Raw genomic sequence first — 24,711 nt, forward strand, 5'->3', positions numbered from 1 at the left:
CTGTTTTGCAAAAGCTGGAATGTGGAGGGCTCTTGCTGTAGTACTAATTATATATCCCTCAAGAACTGTAAATGAACTTCATGCTCCCATAGCTGAGGGACTACTTTCTTACTGAAAATATGTAACTGTGATGAACTGAGACAGTTCTAACACACAGAGCCCTGCTAAAATAAGATCTGGCGCTGAACTAGAAGTTTCTTTGAGTCATCCTTCACATCAATCACTTCATGATCATTATTCAACTTTGGTTTTGTTCTGGCAGACAGCATCAACTTCTGCCCCATCTTACATGTTGGGTCCTCCAGACAGTACCTTCTGATATTTCAGCTTTTAATGAGCCAGAAACACATACCCCAAAAATTTAGGAAATACTTCAGTTGACTTATGGTAACTTGAAAAAGAACTTTTCTTCTCTTTTAAAACTCAGGCTCATCAAGACAGCACATGAATAAGTACAAAATCCATGTTTTTTGAAGTGTGCTTTTAATCATTCAGAGAAAATAAGCTGATTATAAAAGGACCCTAAAGGTTATATTCTTGCAAGTGCACAAAACTGTGTTCTTATTTTGTGCACAAATAAATAGAACACTGTTAAAAATAATCAGAGAACAAACAGGATAAAGTAACAGGAACAGTGAAAAGTTCCAAAGTAGTCAAGGAAGATGAGACTGGTGCATAGTCCTTTTAGGTGACTGCCGCTAGGTTTTTTCCCCTTCATTTTGATGTCAAGCTGATGGCCCTCTTGATACGGTTCAGAGTGCTTGCCTTGTCATTTTCTTCTGTGCTCTGCGACTCGCTGGACTGTGAGCTGCTGCATTCAGTCTCTTGACAGCTGCAGCTTTCCACGTATATATACTTATGTGAAATGGAATGCCCAGTGGGGCATTTCAGTTCCACTTCCCTCACAGAAGTCCTTGATTCCTTGCAGCAGGAACAGCTGTGGTCCATAGAATTGGCCTCAGCAGAGTATCTGTTAACATGGAAAATGGCAACATTACTCTGTGCCAGAAGCCAGCATACAGAGGAAAGGGTGAACTTAGGTACAGAACTCTTGTGAAAAGTTTGGAATAACATGTCCAAGAGCCACAGTTGTAGCTAATCTGACACATCAGTCGTTATAACAACATGCTTTTAAAATGCATTGCATTTGCTGAGATTTCTCTGTGATAGAACAATCAGTATTGAAGTCCTAGTAAAAAAGCCCAGTGAGTTCTAGGGGCTCAGCTACCTTAGATTCCTCTCATCATCCCAGTGCTGATGGATGTTAAATACACCATACCAACAATTAAGGGCAGACAGAGCCCTGACACAAATAAGAAAACTGATTAGACAAGTGGCTACAATGCCATCTTCAAAACTGGCTACAAGGGCTACAGTTGCATCACGTGAATCAAAATCAGGCAGTGTTAAGAGAAAGGGGAAGCAGCAGCTCTTTCTGTTGCTACCTCACAGCAAGGTATTTTTTGCAGCCTTGTGTTCATCAGTTTCTCAAGCACCATTCCTAACCTGCAGAATCTCTCAACATGAGGCTACAAACTGTGTCAAGAGCCATCTTTTCCTTGTATTTGTGTGCAGAGGTAACCACAGCAAGACTCTTAAAATCATAAGGTATTACAAAATACTAATGAACCCCCTGGCCAATCGGGGTTCAATCTGAGACTAAAGATCAGTTTCCTCCCACGTAGGATGCCCTTTGGCATACTCAGTGATAGGCAGCAAATTACAGTTTCTTTGGGGAGTTAGAGTTATGTTTTTACAGTGTTTTAATGGCTCAGTACCAGGTGTCCTACCAGCCACTTTCTTACAGATTCTCTCATTTCAGAGGAAAATGTACAGTGAAACTACTCTGCTAACACCACCCCTAAAGCATTTGTTTTCTGATTTCTTTCCTGTATAAAATTGCCCGTGTTTGAATCTTCCTTTAAAAGATGTATGTGTATTTCATTTTATATGTTAATTATTGAGAAGCAGCTTTTCAGCTTATGAGCATCAGGTCTGGCTGCTCTCTGAGCTCATTACAGGAAGTAATCCATGTTCTTTTGTGATAATTTCTAGCCAAGGTGGCCTGACACAAATGACAGACAAGCCAGTTCTTAATGGATGAATAAATCTTACCATAGCTGTCTGAATCCCAAGGCAATTTAATACACTTTTCTACTTTGTAATAAGATGAATCAACTGTTCAATCAGAGGTTTCATGATTTTGTGCTCATGATTTAGGGAGCTGACAGTTTCAGGTCTCCTACTACTCCATAGCCTACCTATTTATTGTTCCTTTTATATAAACAAGCTCCGTGCCAGTAGAATTCAAATCTTATTGTCTGATCAGTTTACTTACAGTGAGAAGGTTCCACATGTTCCTTCACATTCAGTCATAACAACTCTGTTCACAGAACGGCAGCCCTTATAGAGGATAAAGTCTTTTCTTTGATGGACAGCACACGGTGCAGGACTATCCAGAGGTGCACCTATAGAGAAAGATCATAAAAAACTTTCACTGAAAGTAGCTCCAGAAGTTCCTTGCAGAACTCTCAGGGCTTCACTAGGGCAATCAAAAGAAGTGTCTTAAGTGGTCTTTCTGCTTCACTTTAAACTTTCCCAGAGAGATCAGTCAATGCTTGGAATAACAAACAAATATAGGAGAACCTATTTAAATACAAACATATCAACCTCTATGGCTGGAAAATGGGCTGATTTAAGAGGAAAATTGATTCTCTGTATTGTTGATTCAGGTACACTGGCATACTTACAAGTTTTGCAACAGCCGTTAGGTAAGAATGTAATAGTTCCCTAAAAGAACAAAGAAATAGGAAATAAACATTATTTTCTTTCCCTGTATTACAGAGACTTTTAGGCCAATAACTGAGGAGAGCAATTCCTCAATGGCTGGAAATAACCAGTGAAAACTGTAGCATTGGTGCGAATAAACAAAGATAATGGTCTCTTCCAGACTTGAAATCTATTAATTTACAAAGGATTGTGGAAATAAAGATAATTGCTTTGTAGGAAGTCTACAGTTAACATCATGAAATTTTCCCTCAGAAACAATTCCAAAAAATGTTTTCTTAAACACTTCTCTATTTGAATAGGGAGTATGCATGGTGTTACTGGCAGCCTACTGACTGAATAGCTTGTGTTTCTGTAAGATTCAAGAAAACATGGTTCTTGTTCAGAGAGGACCCCGCAGAAAGCAGTCAGCAAGGACTTTGTACCTCAGTGCTGACCAGCGTTTTGGCACCTGAGAGACAGCTGCCAGCTATAAGCCTTGAACTCTCACTCAGGTATCTTATTTTATACACTCTAGAGGTCTGCATGGATGCAGCAGAAACTTTTGTCCTTGGGACTGAGCAACTTTGGTGAAAGGTTGTCAGAGCTTAATTTGACTTTTGTTGCTAGTTAGGTGGCTGAACTAAACTGAAGTAATCTATGCATTGAGTAAAAGGTAAGTTTTCCGTATTTACTTACAGGTTTGCAGCTTTTCTCACTGAATGCTGGGCAGGTAATCTCAGATGTGGAGGAGATAAGCTGGTTGTGGACATTTACACAGCTATAAATGGTGCAGTTGTTGTAAGGATCACTTTTAAACTCTCCAGGCTGCAAGTGAAATACAAAATTTAATAAGAAAAGCTGAAGGGAGCTCAGACCAAAATTTTCCTGCCCTCTGACAATGACTTTCCTCCTGTTTACTAATGAATTATTTTTAGGTTAACAGTAGTTTTGGATAAATATTATTACATGTATTGCAATATGCCATATGTGGAGAGAATCTTCAGTTTTACATGGGATTTCCCTTGTAAAAGAAAAATCCCTCTGAAGTATGTAGGGTACATTAGAGTTATTAACGAAATCATCAGTGCCAATGGATTTTGCCTAAGGAAAGCTAAACTGTTATACGGTAATTAAGAACAATCCTAAACTTCCACCCTACAGAGGCAATAAAATTGTTTCATACTCAGGCTTTACTAGTGATTTTCAGTACACAGAAATCCAGTAATATAGAAAAGCCCAAGCCTGCAGACACTGCAAGAAAACCCCTTCCAATGGTATTGGATTTGTCATTCCAGGAAGTTTCTTCCAGAAAATTTGATTTCATGTGCCCTTCCTTCAGGCCAAAACATTGTAGATCAGCTTTGCTTTAGGTAAGCCTCTGACCTTTCAGGTGCAAACTTACACTAAGCCTCATCTCTGACAAGATGATGTTCCCGCTCTGGAAGAGGAACTTTACAAATTAGGTAGAGACATAAAATGTAGAGCATACTTACACTCAAGACAAGATCAAAATTGTTTCCTGTATGTATAACACACTTGGTCTGCACACATCTTCCACAACATTCACCTTTCACTGGCTGAAGTTCATATCCCTAGATATTAATTAAAAATGAAATCACTATGATGGATGCATTTTTGAGAAATAAATGAAGACATACTAACCCATTAATTGATTATGCTTTGAAGTGCGCTCTACAGATTTGTGCCCTTCTATGCTCCAACCCAACAGAAGACAAGTAATAAAAGACGGCTATAGATGGAATAAATTAAAGCACTATATTAAATATGCCTAATAATTAAATATCACTCTATTAAGTGCTCTGCAGAAATTTCCCAGCTAATCTTCCCAATGTGAAAGGAATACTGTAAGATACACAGTCAACTTCAGGACAGTTGGTATCCATGCTGGAGTTGGACTCCAGATTTCTGCTCACTGGCCTTTGATTATACCACTCGTTGATCAAACTGCTTTTCACATACATGGGTATTTTGAGGTGGGTTTTGTTCGTTTTAAGTTTGTCACTTACTGGTTCACAATATGTGTTGCATGGAATATGTTCGCATGAGATGATATTCAGTTGGTTGCTGACGTTAACTTTGTCAGTGCATAAACAATTCTGACACTTATCAACAAAGACTGATGAATTTGGCTATAAATTTTAAGAAAAAAAAGGTTTATATGTTAATAAGATATGGCATGGTGGCATACATTTCTTAACTTCCAAAATAATCTCTAAAACAAGCAATGGAAAAGGAAACAATCATAAAGACTATTGGATAGTTATTTGGCTAGCCCTTTATGAAGACATTTTTAAAATAGTGAATTTAATTTAATATGTGTCTTTACTGAAGTCCTATACAGCATTGATAAACTCAGATATTAAAAGGACAGGTGTCATACCAGTATCTGCAATAAAGCAATTACTAGACCCAATAGAATTTATTAGTAATCTAATTCTGTTTAGAAGCATACTTATTTACAAATGTTTTCATTTTTGAAGGCAGAGTCTTAAAACTGTAATAACGTCCTGACAGTAAATGTGGACTGACTTTTTAAAATTTATGCACACTTAACTCTAAAAACAAATGTCTCTCTGATACTGACATACAAGCAACTCTTCATTCTCTTTCATACACAAAAACCTTTTCTGAAAAGATTTAGGCTTTGTGAAATTGATGGACCCCTGACAGGAATTTGAAAACTTCTAAAGCATTGATTGTGCTAGATAAACCTCCTCATAGCACTTCTGATAAACCATACAAAGTGGTCTTTTAAGCATTTTCAGAAGACTGTTGAAATAGGAACTTACCAAGAACTCAGCATTCTGATGTACACAAACCCTCTTGGGAACTGTTAAGAAGCAAGGATTAGGTGGTTACACAGGGGGAAAAACCTACCAGTCTTCACCCCACTCTAGTCAAACTCATTTCTTCCACAATGAATCATAATGCATATGATCAAATACATTGGTTATTCCCCATTTCTCATAGCAGATATGACATACATAAAGTATAAGAACTAATACTGCGTGTGCAAAAAGGGAGGAAGATTTGTCCCAATACACATGGTCCAGTTCATAGCCAAGAACGTCCACTTAACGGGTACAAGTAGTTCCTTGTTTTAGTTACCAAGAACAAAGCAGACTTCGTAAACCTGCCTTCTACTGGGGATGCTTACAGGGACATTTTGCTAGATTAAACTAAGACCACACTCCCGTTTAATTCTATAGCTGTTCTTACATGTACTTACAACCAGGAAAATTGAACTTGAGCCACCTGAGCTATTTCTGATTTCACAGTTGTTCGTCATAACCATAGCAGTAGTGACCAGTGCTAATAGTAAACAATTTGTAGGATTTTGCTGTATTTATTACTTCTTTCAATAGGCTATTTCATACAGTCTTACTAAGTGTGATGCTAAATTACATGCTATATAATACTAATCATTAGAACGTATTTCCAAGGGACTTACCACACTGGTACACAGGACAGCACTGACCACTGGGAATATGAGAATGAACTTCAAATCCCAGTGTACACTTGGGGGCTTTACTTGTGCACAAGCTTGTATTGCATTCTGGAAAAAAAAAAAAAAAAAAGAAAAGGAGTAAGGCAGAAAGTAAACTAAATCACAGCTACTGGAAACAGGCATCCATTAAAGCATTTAGAATAGACTTTCCACTGCTAGGAAACAGCCCAGATCCTCCCAAAGAAACAAATTGCAGAAAAAGAACACGTTTTTTCCTACTAAATCCAGGCACTGGACTGGGGGAAATGCACTAGTTTATGAGACTTTTTCTACTAGGTAATTACCAAGAGTTAAAAAAGTTTCACAATTCTTTGCAGAGAAGTAGTGGACAACTGCTACTCTCTCCAAGGCTGCAGGTAGCTGCTGCAAAATTAAAACCCCCATATAACTCCATAATCTACCTGCATGTTACTTGAGTGTAAATTCATTTATGTGGGGTCATTGCAATATTAAAACGTATTTTCCCTAACATTGCATAAGTTGATTTTAAAAAACATGAGGAAAGACACTGTTTTGTGACTCCCTGCTGTGGGTCTCTGGTGCTAAACTAGTTCATTTCTCTTTTCCTTTCTATTACTAAAAGGTACAGAAAGACTAGAAACAAAAGGATAAACTCACTGCATGTGACAATGGGGCAGCAGGAGTCTTCAGAATTTACTTCGTTGACCTCATAGAAGCCTTCTCCATCACAGCTGGTCTTATTTTGCTTAGCACATTCATGAGGCTCACATACAATGCCATTTTCGCCTTCCAGGCAAATACAGTCCTGACAGTCTACTGTAAACCTTTCCCCAAACTGTCATTAAAGAAAATAAAGTGTGTGATTGCATGGTTACAAATTAAAAAAAAAAACAACAGAGATAAAAACAGGAATGAAAGGTTGGGAGATCACAAAACAAGACTACACCCTTGTCTCCCCATCCCCAGCCTCCATTTGAAATACAAAAGCATATGGCAGCATACCTCTCTGGGTATCTTATCCACTCCAACACAGCCTGTGAAAATATCAGAACAAATTTCTATTACCACTCATATAACAGCAGAAGTACTGCATACAGTCAGATCTATATTGCATGCATGAAAAGGAAATAACAAAGAGAAAACGTGCATGCATCCAAGTGAAGCAGTAAAACTCACCACAGGTTTTCACACAGACATCCACACCAGAGTCATACAGCATTGTTCCATTAGGACAGAAACAGCCTTCCACACGTTTAGATGAAGTTTCGTTTTGTTGGCTGTGTGAGACAAAATGTTCAGAGGAACACCATTATTATCATAGGCATGCAGAGAAGGATTATGCCAAATAACCTTTCACTGAAGATACAGTGGCAAATGATCTGCACATTTTCTATTTAGTTATTGTCAGTGTTCATGTTTGGTATTGCCAAATGGCATAAACCGTACAGACACACAGACTTAGGATCAAGAGGAAAATGGTACCAAATTTGACAGACAGATTAAGACATGACAGGAGGTTGATTTCTCCTATCCACCTATGCATTAGATATGACTGAACAGTTGTAGAAGTTGTAACTAACAGTGAAGGGATTATTTACCTTGATTTGCAGGTTATCTCTTTAATAGGACCACATGCTCTGTATTCTTTACCTGAGGGGCATTTATAAGCTGGAATGGGAGAATAAAAAGGAGGAAGAGCTCAGTAACAGTATGATGTAAAAGCCCTATGACCTTATGCCAAGTAATTAAACACTGACTACTCATTTTCCTATACATCACTGACAACCTTGAGAAGCAAAGAGAAAAAAAACAACAGGTATCAGTCTCTGAATGGAGTTTTTTTATGCAGTTTAGCCACGGACATATAGCGTTAAGGAGATAAAACCATGTTTTGTATGCCAGCAAAACAAACTGCCTATGTACAAAAAAGTATCTACTGATATAGATGTTTCTGATACAGTCAATAGATGTATATTTTTGCAGGCTCATTTATCATTTCCACTGTTAAAAATATTACTGGTAAATTACTTAAGGAGAGCAGCTGGTGTGATTTATTGGTGTCTTCATTGCACGGAAAGTAATACGACTTAGCATTAGGATATTATTGCCAAAACAGTTCCATATAAGCTTCCCTAATTCTTCAAGATAAATGGCCAAATACTTACAGCAAACACCATTGGTATGATTTCTCCAGTCAATGCATACACTTTGATCAGCACAGACAGCAGCATAGGTTTGCAGACTTGAGCATTCCAGGTCTAAGTTGGGAAGTACACAACTATCAAAAACACAGGCTGCATAGTATTTTTCAGGCTGGACAAAGCCATGGCATGGCTCAAACACACTAGAAACAGAAACATTTATCATTATCAGTTACTGCATAATCCATGAATTCTTCAGTGTGCTTAAAATTATAATGTGGCAACAGTGGTGCTAGGAGATGTGAACAAGGGCTATTACTGAGACATTACAAGAGCACTTGAGCAGTTACCTAGATTGTAACCTTTCAACACATCTTAAAGTTTTCTCCCCTCACCTACAGAACACTCAGGCACCAATAATTTCTGTCCAGGAGCTACATGAATATTACTAGTATAACCATGAACTACTTTGCTACTTTTCAATTCTGACATGACATTCTAAAAATTAAGATCTCTGATTTCAGTTGGACTCTGTTTTCTGCTAAGTGAGGGTATAAAAAGGCAAGAGCATAGGACAGTGGTGGACAGAGAGTGTAGGAGAACATGAGAACATCAAGAAAGGCTAACGTAGCAGCCAGAGGGTTGGAAGCAAACTATCAGCAAAAAAATGACATCTAGTAGCAGCAAAAGGAATAGAAGCAACCCACAAAGCTACAAGAAATAGAGCAATAGTTAGAAACACTTTTGATTGAGAAATGAATCCTAAAATTGCCACTTAATTTGAAGATCAAAGGCTTATAAACACCAGAGCAATGTCTACCTTCCCAAAAGAAGCTCACAGATGGAAGATTCTTTGCAAGGCTGCACTGGGGCTGTGCCAGGTACTTTTGTAGGAGATAGGCCTGGAGAGCACTGTGGTTTGGAGGGATCAACCACTTGCCAATGATCTGCCATGGTTTCACAGTTTTCTGCAATGTTTCCGTTTGGCAACATGCAGTCATCTGCTGTGTTGTTATTGCAAGTACCTAAAATTGGTAAGGGGAGAGAGAATTCACTCACAGATTTGTCATCAAGTTCCATTCATCTTTGTGGCAGGGCTGTCATTTAGCTGTTTGTGGTTTTCTAAGAGTACAAAAATTACAACAGTAAGCCTTACCACACTGTCCTTGAGTGTTGTTGCCAAACAGGCTGTAGGGCATTCTGATAGAAAAGGACAAGCCATTGTAGGTCACATTCATTTTTAGTTCAGGAATTTCCACCACACGATTTATGCCTGACTCGTAGATGCTCAAGCCAAACTTCTTATAAGGCAAAGACACTACCTGTTTGTTTACTGTCACCTGTTAATTAAAAGAAAACAGAAAAGAGACATGTATTTAGTTTGACTGTAGAAAACTGACCATTCCTTTGCACTGGTGATAAAATGTAAAGGCAAATAATGTGCTTTTAGTTTGTAACAATTGTCCCCGTGTTTCAGTTTACATTACTGGAAAGCCAAACTTCTCTTCTCTGAGCCAAAGAAAAGGCCTATCAGCCACTGATAAACTAGGCTCAAATTCAGTGTTTAAATCAGCTAAATTCTAATACTCAACAGATTTATTATAGTCACTATGGTGTTGAGGACACTGCATGGAAGTGCAATATAAAATTATCCTAAATTCCCAGTGCATGAAGTTTTAACTTTCGTGGCATAAAGAGAACATGCTTGTAGGAAAGTTAAATTAAATAAATAAGCCAAAATTTTTATTATTTATTTAAACACGGTAGCTATTATATACCTATGAAACTAACCCTACTACTTTTACTCAGCAATGGTAGATGTCCTTACTTTGGAGGGAAAAAAAGGAGTCTAAATGTTGCAAATTTTCAACAATATGCTGCAATCTAACTTGTAACATTCCCACACAGTAATGCATGAAAATAAACCAAACAAACCCCACAAACAAAAGCCTAAAACCAAATGCTTCTCACCCAGTTTTGAAGCCCCAAAGCCAGGACATGACGTTTATCCATGAAATAAACACACAAAAGCCCCTATTCTGAAGAACTGAAAAGGTGACCCCAATCAAAGCTAGTATATGATACTTTTTAAGAATACTTAAGCCCATTACTTTATTGTTACATCTAGTTTATGCTGTATCCTCCCATTCAACATTTATTCTTTTCCTTTGTTACACTAATTATAAATTAATCATTTCATATCCTTAACTCTTAGAAATTTGTCTACACTAGTGTATTTAGGAGAGATAAGGCAATGCAAATATTTGAGATACAAAAGGTAAAAAGTTGTAGAAAATTTCCCCATATTCAGCAGCAAAAAAGCAGTCCTTCAAAGCAGATCTATTTTATAATCCAAATTGGTACTAAATCTAAAGCACAGAATCCTCTTTCATTTTTTCCCTAACATTGTGAATACAATTATCAGGTTGACACTGTTAATATTTTAATCAAGAATTCGAAGGTAATATTTTCCAATACCTCTACTTGCAAAGTATTTGGTTTGACTGTTGCTATGCGCACTTCCTGAGTCTCGTGTCTCACAATGAGTGTTCGAGGACAGGAGACTACATCCCGTGTATCACAATGGTAATTATCAATGTAGACACCAAAGTTGTCAACTTTCTTAGATATCTCTTCCACAAGGACGTATGTACAATTCCCCTGATAGCTGTAGTACAGTCCATCAAAAGTCATGTAATGTGGGTCTCCCCAGCCAGTGCAGTAGCCTGCGAAAACATACAGCTAGGTTAGCTTCTTCCAGCAACATATAGAATCGGAGCAGACTACAAAGTCTATAGGAGTAGGAATCATTTCATCCAACTTCAATCATTTAAATTTTTAAAGCATGTATGTCAATGAATGAGATTATTATCTAAAATTCATCAATAATAGAGGAAAACCAGGCACTTTCAGGGCACAGTTCATGCAACATTTCTGAAAGACAACTGAAAATAGGACTAACTGCACCCTAGATATACCTTAACCGATACTGATACTCTAAACAAGTAACTTACACGTAGGCTTCCAGCCTATAGATGTCTGCATGTGGACATTTAAACCCTGCTTTGGGAGACCGATTTATTCTACTAACACAATAGTTATGTGGATATTATGGCAAATTAAGCAAAAGCCCCCTGTTAGCTAAAGAGAATAAATGAAACACTCCAAACAGACCAACACTAGAAACCTGAGGGTCACAGCCTTGTGCAATACTTGTCCCATGATAAATACTGTTGCTCTTGACATTAGTATTATTCCCACAACAGATAAAATATTCAACAAAATATATACTTACAATCACACTCCCAGTGCCAACAGCATCCATCCTTATCAAGAACTTGCACAGGAGAAAGCCCATTGGCACATGTAGGTTTAGGAGGTGGCTCACAGATTATGGGAACCACCTGGACTATATCATCTTCTATACATATTGCCTTAATGCACTCACAGAGCCACCACGACTCACCTGGCTGTGTTTGGAAAGGGAGGGGGGAGTGGGGTGGAGAGAGAGAAACCTTATGAAGCAGTCAGACTGACAACAGTTATGCCTGAATATCTTTTGCAGAGTTTTAAAATGCCATACGTTTATTGACAATTTCCTCCCCACCCCAAGTCTGAAAATGGGAAGAAGTACAGCATTCAGCACCATCAAGGTCTGCAAGATGAGCTAGAACTACTGATAGCTGCTAAGTGAAAAGCATTACTTATAAAAGTCAAGCCAGTAACCTGAAGGTTTTTTTCTAAAAAAAAAGTTAAAAAAAATTGTGTTTTTTAGTTTCAGCTAAGTTAGATGTCTGATCTAATCTCATCACCTACACTCCCTTTCTAATCAACGGTGAATGACACTGATCAGTAACAGTGAACAACATATAATGAATCTCCTTCCATGAATACTGAGAACAGATTAACAGCTAAAGCTACAGTGAACACTGGCTATCTGGGGAGTAATGCCTAAGGTGATTACATACAGGCATTGTGACTGTATGCATTTTTTCTGTCTTCCATGTATATCTTTTATCCCTATATCCCATGTATAACTTGCCATGTATAACTTTTATCCCTGCAGATCTACTGAGCAAGTTGGTAGACATCTAAGCTGTGAGGAGGCTTTAGAAATGTACAATACATTAGCTTGTTTGTGTCAGAGGTGAAAGGTTCCAAAAACTTCAGAAACCTCAGTCATAATTCATGAGTATTTGGATGCGTTGATCTGTTTCACAGTCCTCTCCTGAAACCAGACTATGACCAAGCAAGACTCAACACAAATTTAGACTAGTTCAGCCCTGTGGTTTCACGTTGGGCTGCACTGTAAACACAAAAACAACTTTCCCCCACTCTGAACATATTGAAAAAAAGAAACAGAAAAAATAGGGTAGCACCACTTAGTTAGCTCTGCATCAAAGCCATCCTACAGTAACAAGAAACACTGAGTTGTGACACAACTCCTTGAAAAAAGCCTTTCTGAAATTATCCCTGAAGAACTATTCGCAGTATATAAGCTAACAAGCACCATACTATTGGAAGCCATGATGATACCCAAGAAAACCGAATGAAATAGAATGGAATGATACTTCCTTTTCTGTACAGATTAATACCTACTCTGTTACCTGCCAACATCGAAATTATGTGTCTAGTCTCCACCCAAACAAAATGCTAAAACCTCAAAAAAATCTACTCACTGCATAAGATTCATTAGGGAAAATAGAACAATTTCTTCCAGGAGTGGCTGATGGTAGACTTGTAGCGGAACTTGAAGCACTGGCTGGAGTAACTGTACTGTATGTAGAACTTCCTGCAATAGTGACTGCACTTGATGTTTCAGTTGGCCAGGAAGTACTAGTTGAGCCAGGGGAAACAATTTCAGTGGCAGTGGTGGTAGTACTTCCAGCAATACTGGTAAAACTACTAGAGGTGGTCCCTGAAGTAGTGGTAAAAGATTCTGTTGGAGTTGTACCAGAGGTGGTAACTGACACAGGGGTTGTTGAAACTGATGGTGGCAACACAGTAGTGCTGGCTGTAGGCCCTGGGGATGGCGGTGCTGTGGTTGTGGTGCTGGCAGTGGCAGTCGGAGGTGCTGTTGGAGGGCTCCCAGTGCCGGTGGTCGTGGTCTCCTGGGTAGGCCTTTCCGTTAAAATTGTGGTGCTCTCAAGAGGTGGTCCTGAGGGTGTGGGGCCTGAAGGGGTGATTCTGGTGGTTGACCCTGTCTCTGTGACTCCAGAGGTGGTGACTGTCACTGGGGTTGTTGAAACGGAAGGTGGCAACACAGTAGTGCTGGCTGTAGGCCCTGGGGACGGCGGTGCTGTGGTTGTGGTGCTGGCAGTGGCAGTCGGAGGTGCTGTTGGAGGGCTCCCAGTGCCGGTGGTCGTGGTCTCCTGGGTAGGCCTTTCCGTTAAGATTGTGGTGCTCTCAAGAGGCGGTCCTGAGGGTGTGGGGCCTGAAGGGGTGACTCTGGTGGTCGACCCTGTCTCCGTGACTCCAGAGGTGGTGACTGTCACTGGGGTTGTTGAAACGGAAGGTGGTAACACAGTAGTACCGGTTATAGGCTCTTGGGAGAATGGTCCCGATGTTGTGATGCTGGCAGTGGCAGTCGGAGGTGCTGTTGGAGGGCTCCCAGTGCCGGTGGTCGTGGTCTCCTGGGTAGGCCTTTCCGTTAAAATTGTGGTGCTCTCAAGAGGCGGTCCTGAGGGTGTGGGGCCTGAAGGGGTGACTCTGGTGGTCGACCCTGTCTCCGTGACTCCAGAGGTGGTGACTGTCACTGGGGTTGTTGAAACGGAAGGTGGTAACACAGTAGTACCGGTTATAGGCTCTTGGGAGAATGGTCCCGATGTTGTGATGCTGGCAGTGGCAGTCGGAGGTGCTGTTGGAGGGCTCCCAGTGCCGGTGGTCGTGGTCTCCTGGGTAGGCCTTTCCGTTAAGATTGTGGTGCTCTCAAGAGGCGGTCCTGAGGGTGTGGGGCCTGAAGGGGTGACTCTGGTGGTCGACCCTGTCTCCGTGACTCCAGAGGTGGTGACTGTCACTGGGGTTGTTGAAACGGAAGGTGGCAACACAGTAGTGCTGGCTGTAGGCCCTGGGGATGGCGGTGCTGTGGTTGTGGTGCTGGCAGTGGCAGTCGGAGGTGCTGTTGGAGGGCTCCCAGTGCCGGTGGTCGTGGTCTCCTGGGTAGGCCTTTCCGTTAAAATTGTGGTGCTCTCAAGAGGCGGTCCTGAGGGTGTGGGGCCTGAAGGGGTGATTCTGGTGGTCGACCCTGTCTCCGTGACTCCAGAGGTGGTGACTGTCACTGGGGTTGTTGAAACGGAAGGCGGCAACACAGTAGTGCTGGCTGTAGGCCCTGGGGACGGCGGTGCTGTGGTTGTGGTGCTGGCAGTGGCAGTCGGAGGTGCTGTTGGAGGGCTCCCAGTGCCGGTGGTCGTGGTCTCCTGGGTAGGCCTTTCCGTTAAAATTGTGGTGCTCTCAAGAGGCGGTCCTGAGGGTGTGGGGCCTGAAGGGGTGATTCTGGTGGTCGACCCTGTCTCCGTGACTCCAGAGGTGGTGACTGTCACTGGGGTTGTTGAAACGGAAGGTGGCAACACAGTAGTGCTGGCTGTAGGCCCTGGGGATGGCGGTGCTGTGGTTGTGGTGCTGGCAGTGGCAGTCGGAGGTGCTGTTGGAGGGCTCCCAGTGCCGGTGGTCGTGGTCTCCTGGGTAGGCCTTTCCGTTAAAACTGTGGTGCTCTCAAGAGGCGGTCCTGAGGGTGTGGGGCCTGAAGGGGTGATTCTGGTGGTCGACCCTGTCTCCGTGACTCCAGAGGTGGTGACTGTCACTGGGGTTGTTGAAACGGAAGGCGGCAACACAGTAGTGCTGGCTGTAGGCCCTGGGGACGGCGGTGCTGTGGTTGTGGTGCTGGCAGTGGCAGTCGGAGGTGCTGTTGGAGGGCTCCCAGTGCCGGTGGTCGTGGTCTCCTGGGTAGGCCTTTCCGTTAAAATTGTGGTGCTCTCAAGAGGCGGTCCTGAGGGTGTGGGGCCTGAAGGGGTGATTCTGGTGGTCGACCCTGTCTCCGTGACTCCAGAGGTGGTGGCTGTCACTGGGGTTGTTGAAACTGATGGTGGCAACACAGTAGTGCTGGCTGTAGGCCCTGGGGACGGCGGTGCTGTGGTTGTGGTGCTGGCAGTGGCAATCGGAGGTGCTGTTGGAGGGCTCCCAGTGCCGGTGGTTGTGGTCTCCTGGGTAGGCCTTTCCGTTAAAATTGTGGTGCTCTCAAGAGGTGGTCCTGAGGGTGTGGGGCCTGAAGGGGTGATTCTGGTGGTCGACCCTGTCTCCGTGACTCCAGAGGTGGTGACTGTCACTGGGGTTGTTGAAACGGAAGGTGGCAACACAGTAGTGCTGGCTGTAGGCCCTGGGGATGGCGGTGCTGTGGTTGTGGTGCTGGCAGTGGCAGTCGGAGGTGCTGTTGGAGGGCTCCCAGTGCCGGTGGTCGTGGTCTCCTGGGTAGGCCTTTCCGTTAAAATTGTGGTGCTCTCAAGAGGCGGTCCTGAGGGTGTGGGGCCTGAAGGGGTGACTCTGGTGGTCGACCCTGTCTCCGTGACTCCAGAGGTGGTGACTGTCACTGGGGTTGTTGAAACGGAAGGTGGTAACACAGTAGTACTGGTTATAGGCTCTTGGGAGAATGGTCCCGATGTTGTGATGCTGGCAGTGGCAGTCGGAGGTGCTGTTGGAGGGCTCCCAGTGCCGGTGGTCGTGGTCTCCTGGGTAGGCCTTTCCGTTAAAATTGTGGTGCTCTCAAGAGGCGGTCCTGAGGGTGTGGGGCCTGAAGGGGTGATTCTGGTGGTCGACCCTGTCTCCGTGACTCCAGAGGTGGTGACTGTCACTGGGGTTGTTGAAACGGAAGGTGGCAACACAGTAGTGCTGGCTGTAGGCCCTGGGGATGGCGGTGCTGTGGTTGTGGTGCTGGCAGTGGCAGTCGGAGGTGCTGTTGGAGGGCTCCCAGTGCCGGTGGTCGTGGTCTCCTGGGTAGGCCTTTCCGTTAAAATTGTGGTGCTCTCAAGAGGCGGTCCTGAGGGTGTGGGGCCTGAAGGGGTGATTCTGGTGGTCGACCCTGTCTCCGTGACTCCAGAGGTGGTGACTGTCACTGGGGTTGTTGAAACGGAAGGTGGTAACACAGTAGTGCTGGCTGTAGGCCCTGGGGATGGCGGTGCTGTGGTTGTGGTGCTGGCAGTGGCAGTCGGAGGTGCTGTTGGAGGGCTCCCAGTGCCGGTGGTCGTGGTCTCCTGAGTAGGCCTTTCCGTTAAGATTGTGGTGCTCTCAAGAGGCGGTCCTGAGGGTGTGGGGCCTGAAGGGGTGACTCTGGTGGTCGACCCTGTCTCCGTGACTCCAGAGGTGGTGACTGTCACTGGGGTTGTTGAAACGGAAGGTGGCAACACAGTAGTGCTGGCTGTAGGCCCTGGGGACGGCGGTGCTGTGGTTGTGGTGCTGGCAGTGGCAGTCGGAGGTGCTGTTGGAGGGCTCCCAGTGCCGGTGGTCGTGGTCTCCTGGGTAGGCCTTTCCGTTAAAATTGTGGTGCTCTCAAGAGGCGGTCCTGAGGGTGTGGGGCCTGAAGGGGTGACTCTGGTGGTCGACCCTGTCTCCGTGACTCCAGAGGTGGTGACTGTCACTGGGGTTGTTGAAACTGATGGTGGCAACACAGTAGTGCTGGCTGTAGGCCCTGGGGACGGCGGTGCTGTGGTTGTGGTGCTGGCAGTGGCAGTCGGAGGTGCTGTTGGAGGGCTCCCAGTGCCGGTGGTCGTGGTCTCCTGAGTAGGCCTTTCCGTTAAAATTGTGGTGCTCTCAAGAGGCGGTCCTGAGGGTGTGGGGCCTGAAGGGGTGATTCTGGTGGTCGACCCTGTCTCCGTGACTCCAGAGGTGGTGGCTGTCACTGGGGTTGTTGAAACTGATGGTGGCAACACAGTAGTGCTGGCTGTAGGCCCTGGGGACGGCGGTGCTGTGGTTGTGGTGCTGGCAGTGGCAGTCGGAGGTGCTGTTGGAGGGCTCCCAGTGCCGGTGGTTGTGGTCTCCTGGGTAGGCCTTTCCGTTAAAATTGTGGTGCTCTCAAGAGGCGGTCCTGAGGTTGTGGGGCCTGAAGGGGTGATTCTGGTGGTCGACCCTGTCTCCGTGACTCCAGAGGTGGTGACTGTCACTGGGGTTGTTGAAACGGAAGGTGGCAACACAGTAGTGCTGGCTGTAGGCCCTGGGGACGGCGGTGCTGTGGTTGTGGTGCTGGCAGTGGCAGTCGGAGGTGCTGTTGGAGGGCTCCCAGTGCCGGTGGTTGTGGTCTCCTGGGTAGGCCTTTCCGTTAAAATTGTGGTGCTCTCAAGAGGCGGTCCTGAGGGTGTGGGGCCTGAAGGGGTGACTCTGGTGGTCGACCCTGTCTCCGTGACTCCAGAGGTGGTGACTGTCACTGGGGTTGTTGATACTAATGTTGTTGACTGTTCAATAGTGGTGCTTATGGTAGATACTGTACTTGCTATTTCTGTCATAGCTGTTGGTGGTGCAGTAACTGATGGAGTAACTGCAGTAGTCGTGTTTGTTAGTGTTCCTGATTCAGATGTTGTATGCTCTTTAAGACAAGGAGAAAACACATTAATTTTTTTCATGTACACCTATTGCATTTGTTATTAACTTAATTTTGTTTTCTAATAAGCAAATGAAATCCAACAAATTTTTTTTACTGGCTTTTGCATATGAGAGGGATTATTAATAAATCTCATACATATTCATTGGAGGTACTGATATAAACACTTTATCAATGACCAATGTCAGCTGGAACAGTTGTCTGGACTGTCAAAATTTTCTATTGCAGAGAAGAGTCTAGCAATCCTAAATCCAGGTAATTCACTGAATTTATCAGTAAACCCTTTGATTAATTATGGATTTCTCTCATAATATATTTCTTGGGTAGACCACTCTTCCCTGTACTTCTTCACATGGCATGTTCATACTAGTATTTATTATGCTTCAGAATTTTTTGATTCTACCAAAACTGAGCAGTTCCTCTAGCAATCTGTCTTCTAATCCTAACTCCCAGCCTTTTAAGACTACTTACCCACAATTTATTTTGGCATGCTAGGAACTCCGAACTCCCTTTTCTGCTTTTTCTTTCTCACATGACCAAGCCAGTTTTCATTATGGGCCCTAATGCAGGCTCCTTTAAAATAGCTTTTGATTAGCATCATAAATTGTTCAAGATACTCAGAGGCCAGACTCAGAGCCATCTCTGCTTTTACAGCATGATGTAAGAGACACATGGCATATAGAGAAGCACTGCATACATAGTAGGAATACAGTCATAATGCTGGAGTAGAAGAGTAAGATACACTGCTTCTACCCACAAAATCCACACCCTAAGTCCTTCCACTAAAATTAATTCACTTTTGTGTGAGAACAGGTAAACTCCTTCATGCTCAGAAGGAAACAGAGGAACAGATGGTGTAAATGCTACAGAGGCAGATTCACTGGAACATTATAGGGTCTCACATTGCTGCCAAAATATCAGCTTGCTTCCCAACAGTGTGAGGAAAGCAAGGTGGAGAACACCACTCATGGGGATGCCGGGAGAACACGGCTGCCCTCAGCCTAGGTCTGTAGCAAGGGGCAACCCGTGGTCTGAAACCTTTCCCCAAAATCCATCAGGGAAAACCATCAAAGCTTCCTACAGGCAGCACTGCGGGTGAGTGGCAGCAATGGCCACAGAAGAAACGCAAGGGAAGAAAGGCAAGAAAGTCTGCACAGCTGCGCCCCAACAACGCCTGAACTGGCAGTGCCACAGAACTGAGCCCCACTCCCATCGCACACCGTAGGGCCCACTGAGTACGTTCTCTCCAGCTGAAGGACGAGGTCCAACAGCAGCAAAAGCAAGATCTGCCATCAGCTCAGTTACCTGTCTAAGCTGGGCAGAGGCACCAGGAGGAGAAAAATCCTGTGTTCCTCATAATCAACAGAATGGAAACAAGAATGAGAAACATGTTTTGGACTCTCCCTCGTAAACAGAGAGCTGAGTGCAGGACCCACTCTGCTCCACTCATGTGAGACCCATCTAGTGTACTATATCTAGCTCTGGGGTCCCCAGGAATCTGTTTGAGCAGGTCCAGATAAGGCCACAAAAATGATCAGAGGGCTAGAACACCTCCCCTGTGAAGACAAGCTAAGAGAGTTTGGGGTTTTCAGCAGAGAGAAGAAAAGGCTCCAGGGACAAATTATTGTAGCTTTTCAATATATAAAGGGTGGCGCTGTAAGAAAGTCACAGAGAGATATTTTACCAAGACTAGTAAAAAATAAAACCAATAAAAAAAAGGGGCAACAGTTTTAAACAGAGAGGGTAGGTTTAGGTTGAATGTATGGAAGAAATTTTTTATGACATTGGAACATAATTCCCAGAGAAGTTGTGGATGCTGAACCGTTAGAATCATCCAATGTGAGGCAGAATGGGGCTCTGAGCCACCTGAGGTAGTGAAAAATATGCCTCTGCCCACAGCAGGAGGGTTGGACTGAAAGATCTTTAAAAAGATTCCTTCTAACCAAAACTACTCTATAATTTCTGGGGGGAATATATTTCAACTACTCCCTCAGTACAGAAACTAAGACAAACATTAAACTGCCAATAAACCCTGATTTCTCGCACAGCAATGCAAGAAATGATAAAATATCCAGAGAATTACTTATTGCTTCTGAAGTCGGAGCCAGTGGAGTTCTGGTGATAATTATTGGTGGTGTGAACGTGCTTGCAGTCATTGGGGTAGTTGTTAATGCGGTAGGAACAGTCAACGTTGTCCCCGGGGTGCTGCCGCTGGTGCTGCTGGGGGGCATCGTGGTGGTGGCAGTGCTGCTGGGAGGCTCCGATGACGTTGGCGTGGAAGCGGTTGTCGAAAGAGGTGGAGGGGACATTGTGCTCCTTGTGGATGAAGGTGGGGCTGTTGTGGTGCTCACAGTGGTACTCACAGTGGTACTTGTAACACACTCTGGTATGTTGGGGATGCAGCAGATATTGATCTCATAATTGAGGCAGACGGGCATCGGTATTATACCTCCTATGGTCTGATCACTATTGTTACAGACCAGCCCTGTGTCAACGCTGCATTCCACGTTCTGCCCTAAATCTGTAATGGGAATGTCAGGGAACCGCGTTGCTCTGCATGAAATATTCTCAGCTTTTGCACAGACAAAGGAGGAGTTGTGCTTCAGAATGTTCTCAAAGGTTTCGTAGTCACCACTGTTTCTGTCAGAACTATCTGGGTAACTCACATCAATCCATCCCGTCCAGATGCAGGTACAGTCTGGAGGACAACAGCAAGAGGAAGAATTAGAGACAGCCGGAACAGAGACAACAAGCTGGGACACCAGTACACTCACAGGTGGTGCTCTGGGCACCTGTCGCACACAAGGGTGCCCCTCGGGCACTGCTGCACCAGTCAGCCAACCCTGGCCACAGCAAAGCTCATGTGTGTGGGCAGGCCTCCTCTCCTTGGCCTTGCAAAGCACACCGGGGCCAAATCAGGACACAGGCACTGCCAAGCCGTGTGTGCCGCCTCCCCTTTGCAGCGAAGGCACATTGCTGTATCGGGCTTCTCCCGTGCAAAACACACTTACGTAAGGGCAACATGTGAGGTGGAGCAGGACTAAGCAGGGACTTATACCACTCTCACACTTTCTCATGCCACTCGCACCACCTGACTATCTCAGGGAGAAACCAAACACCAGGAAAGGTCACGATCTGAAGGAAGCAGGCACAGGACACACACTGGTGCCAAAATGTCGGCTTGCTTCCCAACAGTGTGGGGACAGCTGGAGAACACCTCTTGTGGGAAAGCCGGGAGAACACGGCTGCCCTCAGCCTAGGTCTGTAGCAAGGGGCAACCCGTGGTCTGAAACCTTTCCCCAAAATCCATCAGGGAAAACCATCAAAGCTTCCTACAGGCAGCACTGCGGGTGAGTGGCAGCAATGGCCACAGAAGAAACGCAAGGGAAGAAAGGCAAGAAAGTCTGCACAGCTGCGCCCCAACAACGCCTGAACTGGCAGTGCCACAGAACCGAGCCCCACTCCCATCGCACACCGTGGGGCCCACTGAGTACGTTCTCTCCAGCTGAAGGACGAGGTCCAACAGCAGCAAAAGCAAAATCTGCCGTCATCTCAGTATCTTTCCAAGCTGGGCAGAGGCACCAGGAGAAAACATCTCCTTGGAGCACTGTTGAGTCAGAGAACACAGGAACTTCTACACTGGACCCGAGCGCCATCCCCTTTCTGAATCAGCCAGCCCAAGGGCTACCTCTGGCCACATGCCATTTCAGTGAATGCACAACTACTCCCACCCCTGACCCCATACAGAAGGCACAAGTTAAGATGCTCATAGATCTTCACTTCTCCCACAACAAGGCAACACACAAGAGCACAGACCAGGCATGTACCTGGAGGTGACTGGGTGGCAGTGTATGTCGGTGTGGGTACAGATGTGCTTGCAGTCATTGGGATGGGTGTTGATGTGGTAGGAACAGTCAACGTTGTCCCCGGGGTGCTGCCGCTGGTGCTGCTGGGGGGCATCGTGGTGGTGGCAGTGCTGCTGGGAGGCTCCGATGACGTTGGCGTGGAAGCGGTTGTCGAAAGAGGTGGAGGGGACATTGTGCTCCTTGTGGATGAAGGTGGGGCTGTTGTGGTGCTCACAGTGGTACTCACAGTGGTACTTGTAACACACTCTGGTATGTTGGGGATGCAGCAGATATTGATCTCATAATTGAGGCAGACGGGCATCGGTATTATACCTCCTATGGTCTGATCACTATTGTTACAGACCAGCCCTGTGTCAACGCTGCATTCCACGTTCTGCCCTAAATCTGTAATGGGAATGTCAGGGAACCGCGTTGCTCTGCATGAAATATTCTCAGCTTTTGCACAGACAAAGGAGGAGTTGTGCTTCAGAATGTTCTCAAAGGTTTCGTAGTCACCACTGTTTCTGTCAGAACTATCTGGGTAACTCACATCAATCCATCCCGTCCAGATGCAGGTACAGTCTGGAGGACAACAGCAAGAGGAAGAATTAGAGACAGCTGGAACAGAGACAACAAGCTGGGACACCAGTACACTCACAGGTGGTGCTCTGGGCACCTGTCGCACACAAGGGTGCCCCTCGGGCACTGCTGCACCAGTCAGCCAACCCTGGCCACAGCAAAGCTCATGTGTGTGGGCAGGCCTCCTCTCCTTGGCCTTGCAAAGCACACCGGGGCCAAATCAGGACACAGGCACTGCCAAGCCGTGTGCGCCGCCTCCCCTTTGCAGCGAAGGCACATTGCTGTATCGGGCTTCTCCCATGCAAAACACACTTACGTAAGGGCAACATGTGAGGTGGAGCAGGACTAAGCAGGGACTTATACCACTCTCACACTTTCTCATGCCACTCGCACTACCTGACTATCTCAGGGAGAAACCAAACACCAGGAATGGTCACGATCTGAAGGAAGCAGGCACAGGACACACACTGGTGCCAAAATGTCGGCTTGCTTCCCAACAGTGTGGGGACAGCTGGAGAACACCTCTTGTGGGAAAGCCGGGAGAACACGGCTGCCCTCAGCCTAGGTCTGTAGCAAGGGGCAACCCGTGGTCTGAAACCTTTCCCCAAAATCCATCAGGGAAAACCATGAAAGCTTCCTACAGGCAGCACTGCGGGTGAGTGGCAGCAATGGCCACAGAAGAAACGCAAGGGAAGAAAGGCAAGAAAGTCTGCACAGCTGCGCCCCAACAACGCCTGAACTGGCAGTGCCACAGAACCGAGCCCCACTCCCATCGCACACCGTGGGGCCCACTGAGTACGTTCTCTCCAGCTGAAGGACGAGGTCCAACAGCAGCAAAAGCAAAATCTGCCGTCATCTCAGTATCTTTCCAAGCTGGGCAGAGGCACCAGGAGAAAACATCTCCTTGGAGCACTGTTGAGTCAGAGAACACAGGAACTTCTACACTGGACCCGAGCGCCATCCCCTTTCTGAATCAGCCAGCCCAAGGGCTACCTCTGGCCACATGCCATTTCAGTGAATGCACAACTACTCCCACCCCTGACCCCATACAGAAGGCACAAGTTAAGATGCTCATAGATCTTCACTTCTCCCACAACAAGGCAACACACAAGAGCACAGACCAGGCATGTACCTGGAGGTGACTGGGTGGCAGTGTATGTCGGTGTGGGTACAGATGTGCTTGCAGTCATTGGGATGGGTGTTGATGTGGTAGGAACAGTCAACGTTGTCCCCGGGGTGCTGCCGCTGGTGCTGCTGGGGGGCATCGTGGTGGTGGCAGTGCTGCTGGGAGGCTCCGATGACGTTGGCGTGGGAGTGGTTGTTGATAGAGGTGGAGGGGACATTGTGCTCCTTGTGGATGAAGGTGGGGCTGTTAGAAACAGCAGGGAGAAAGAAAACAGACAAAGCTGCAATTATGCACGTGTGTGTGTCACCATATGCACTGAATAGAAGTCACATGTTAGGCAGCTGCCACAAACCTATAGCAGTCAGCCCACTCTCAGCACAGTAAAGGCCTGTGTCACTAGGCCTTCGTTTCTGATCCCAGAAAGCAGACCAGTTCCAAATCAATGCACAGACAGGGTCATGTCAGTCCTTTACTAGCAAAGAAACCAGGGGTGTTGCTGTTGTTATTCTCACTAAATTGAAAATACCTACCAATAGGTAAGACTTGAGGAGGAGTAAGGCTCTGGGAGGCTTTATATCTCTGTGTTATTACTTAGGACACCTAACTATCTCATGGAGTAAGAACCACGTAGAGGATGCTGTGGTTTGGGAGGGAAGTATTCACAGGAGTATGTTCCGGCCTGATGGTCATATAATGTCCCTGTGGTGCAATGTCAGCCTGAAGAAAAGGTTCAAAGAGTACTAGTGGATCTCAGCTGCAAAGACCACAGTTAACAGCAAGTTAACAGCAAGTTAACAGCCTGCAGGGTGAAACTGTTCTTGAAAGCCTGCCAGAGGAATCCTTCTTTCCTAGATCCATAACCACAGGCAAAATTTAGTGCTGACAGAGGGAAAGCAGGAAGAGAAATTGAAGGAATTCTGCACAGCCCCGCCTAGACAATGCCTAAAATGATGCTACTCTAAATCAGTGCCTGATCTAATATCACAATGGGTCCTTCTGGGAATCTTTCTCCAACAGGAGCTTCAAACATTGTATGTAAGATTTCTTGCCAGATCAATTATCTGCTACGGAGGTGACGCACATTTAGTAGCTGACAGCCCTTTAATTTCTCCTATGTCAAAGCAAGAACAGAGAGTATTGGTCTGCTAAATACCTGCAGAGGTTGAAGTTACTGGGGT

At 45.1% G+C, this 24,711-nt stretch overlaps 1 protein-coding gene across 1 annotated transcript in view; it reads right to left on the reverse strand.

Moving 5' to 3' along the window:
- Positions 1 to 478: 478 nt before the first annotated feature.
- MUC2 (mucin 2, oligomeric mucus/gel-forming) overlaps positions 479 to 24,711 on the reverse strand; it is a 51,617-nt gene continuing 27,384 nt past the window's right edge. Inside the window, exons 31-52 of the mRNA XM_055814172.1 lie at positions 23,540 to 23,778; positions 21,811 to 22,410; positions 20,067 to 20,681; positions 13,080 to 17,968; positions 11,696 to 11,870; positions 10,879 to 11,126; positions 9,557 to 9,740; positions 9,221 to 9,425; positions 8,425 to 8,603; positions 8,043 to 8,045; positions 7,858 to 7,927; positions 7,436 to 7,536; positions 7,262 to 7,293; positions 6,917 to 7,094; positions 6,242 to 6,346; positions 5,580 to 5,620; positions 4,797 to 4,919; positions 4,263 to 4,361; positions 3,466 to 3,594; positions 2,751 to 2,790; positions 2,339 to 2,468; positions 479 to 970 (exon numbers count right to left, since the gene is read on the reverse strand). Of these exons, the coding sequence (XP_055670147.1) occupies positions 715 to 970; positions 2,339 to 2,468; positions 2,751 to 2,790; positions 3,466 to 3,594; positions 4,263 to 4,361; positions 4,797 to 4,919; positions 5,580 to 5,620; positions 6,242 to 6,346; positions 6,917 to 7,094; positions 7,262 to 7,293; positions 7,436 to 7,536; positions 7,858 to 7,927; positions 8,043 to 8,045; positions 8,425 to 8,603; positions 9,221 to 9,425; positions 9,557 to 9,740; positions 10,879 to 11,126; positions 11,696 to 11,870; positions 13,080 to 17,968; positions 20,067 to 20,681; positions 21,811 to 22,410; positions 23,540 to 23,778 (8,641 nt within the window). The 3' untranslated portion in view covers positions 479 to 714. The remainder of the gene's footprint in view (positions 971 to 2,338; positions 2,469 to 2,750; positions 2,791 to 3,465; positions 3,595 to 4,262; positions 4,362 to 4,796; positions 4,920 to 5,579; positions 5,621 to 6,241; positions 6,347 to 6,916; positions 7,095 to 7,261; positions 7,294 to 7,435; positions 7,537 to 7,857; positions 7,928 to 8,042; positions 8,046 to 8,424; positions 8,604 to 9,220; positions 9,426 to 9,556; positions 9,741 to 10,878; positions 11,127 to 11,695; positions 11,871 to 13,079; positions 17,969 to 20,066; positions 20,682 to 21,810; positions 22,411 to 23,539; positions 23,779 to 24,711) is intronic.

Source organism: Falco peregrinus, chromosome 9 (assembly GCF_023634155.1).
Source record: "Falco peregrinus isolate bFalPer1 chromosome 9, bFalPer1.pri, whole genome shotgun sequence".
Classification (NCBI taxonomy): domain Eukaryota; kingdom Metazoa; phylum Chordata; class Aves; order Falconiformes; family Falconidae; genus Falco; species Falco peregrinus.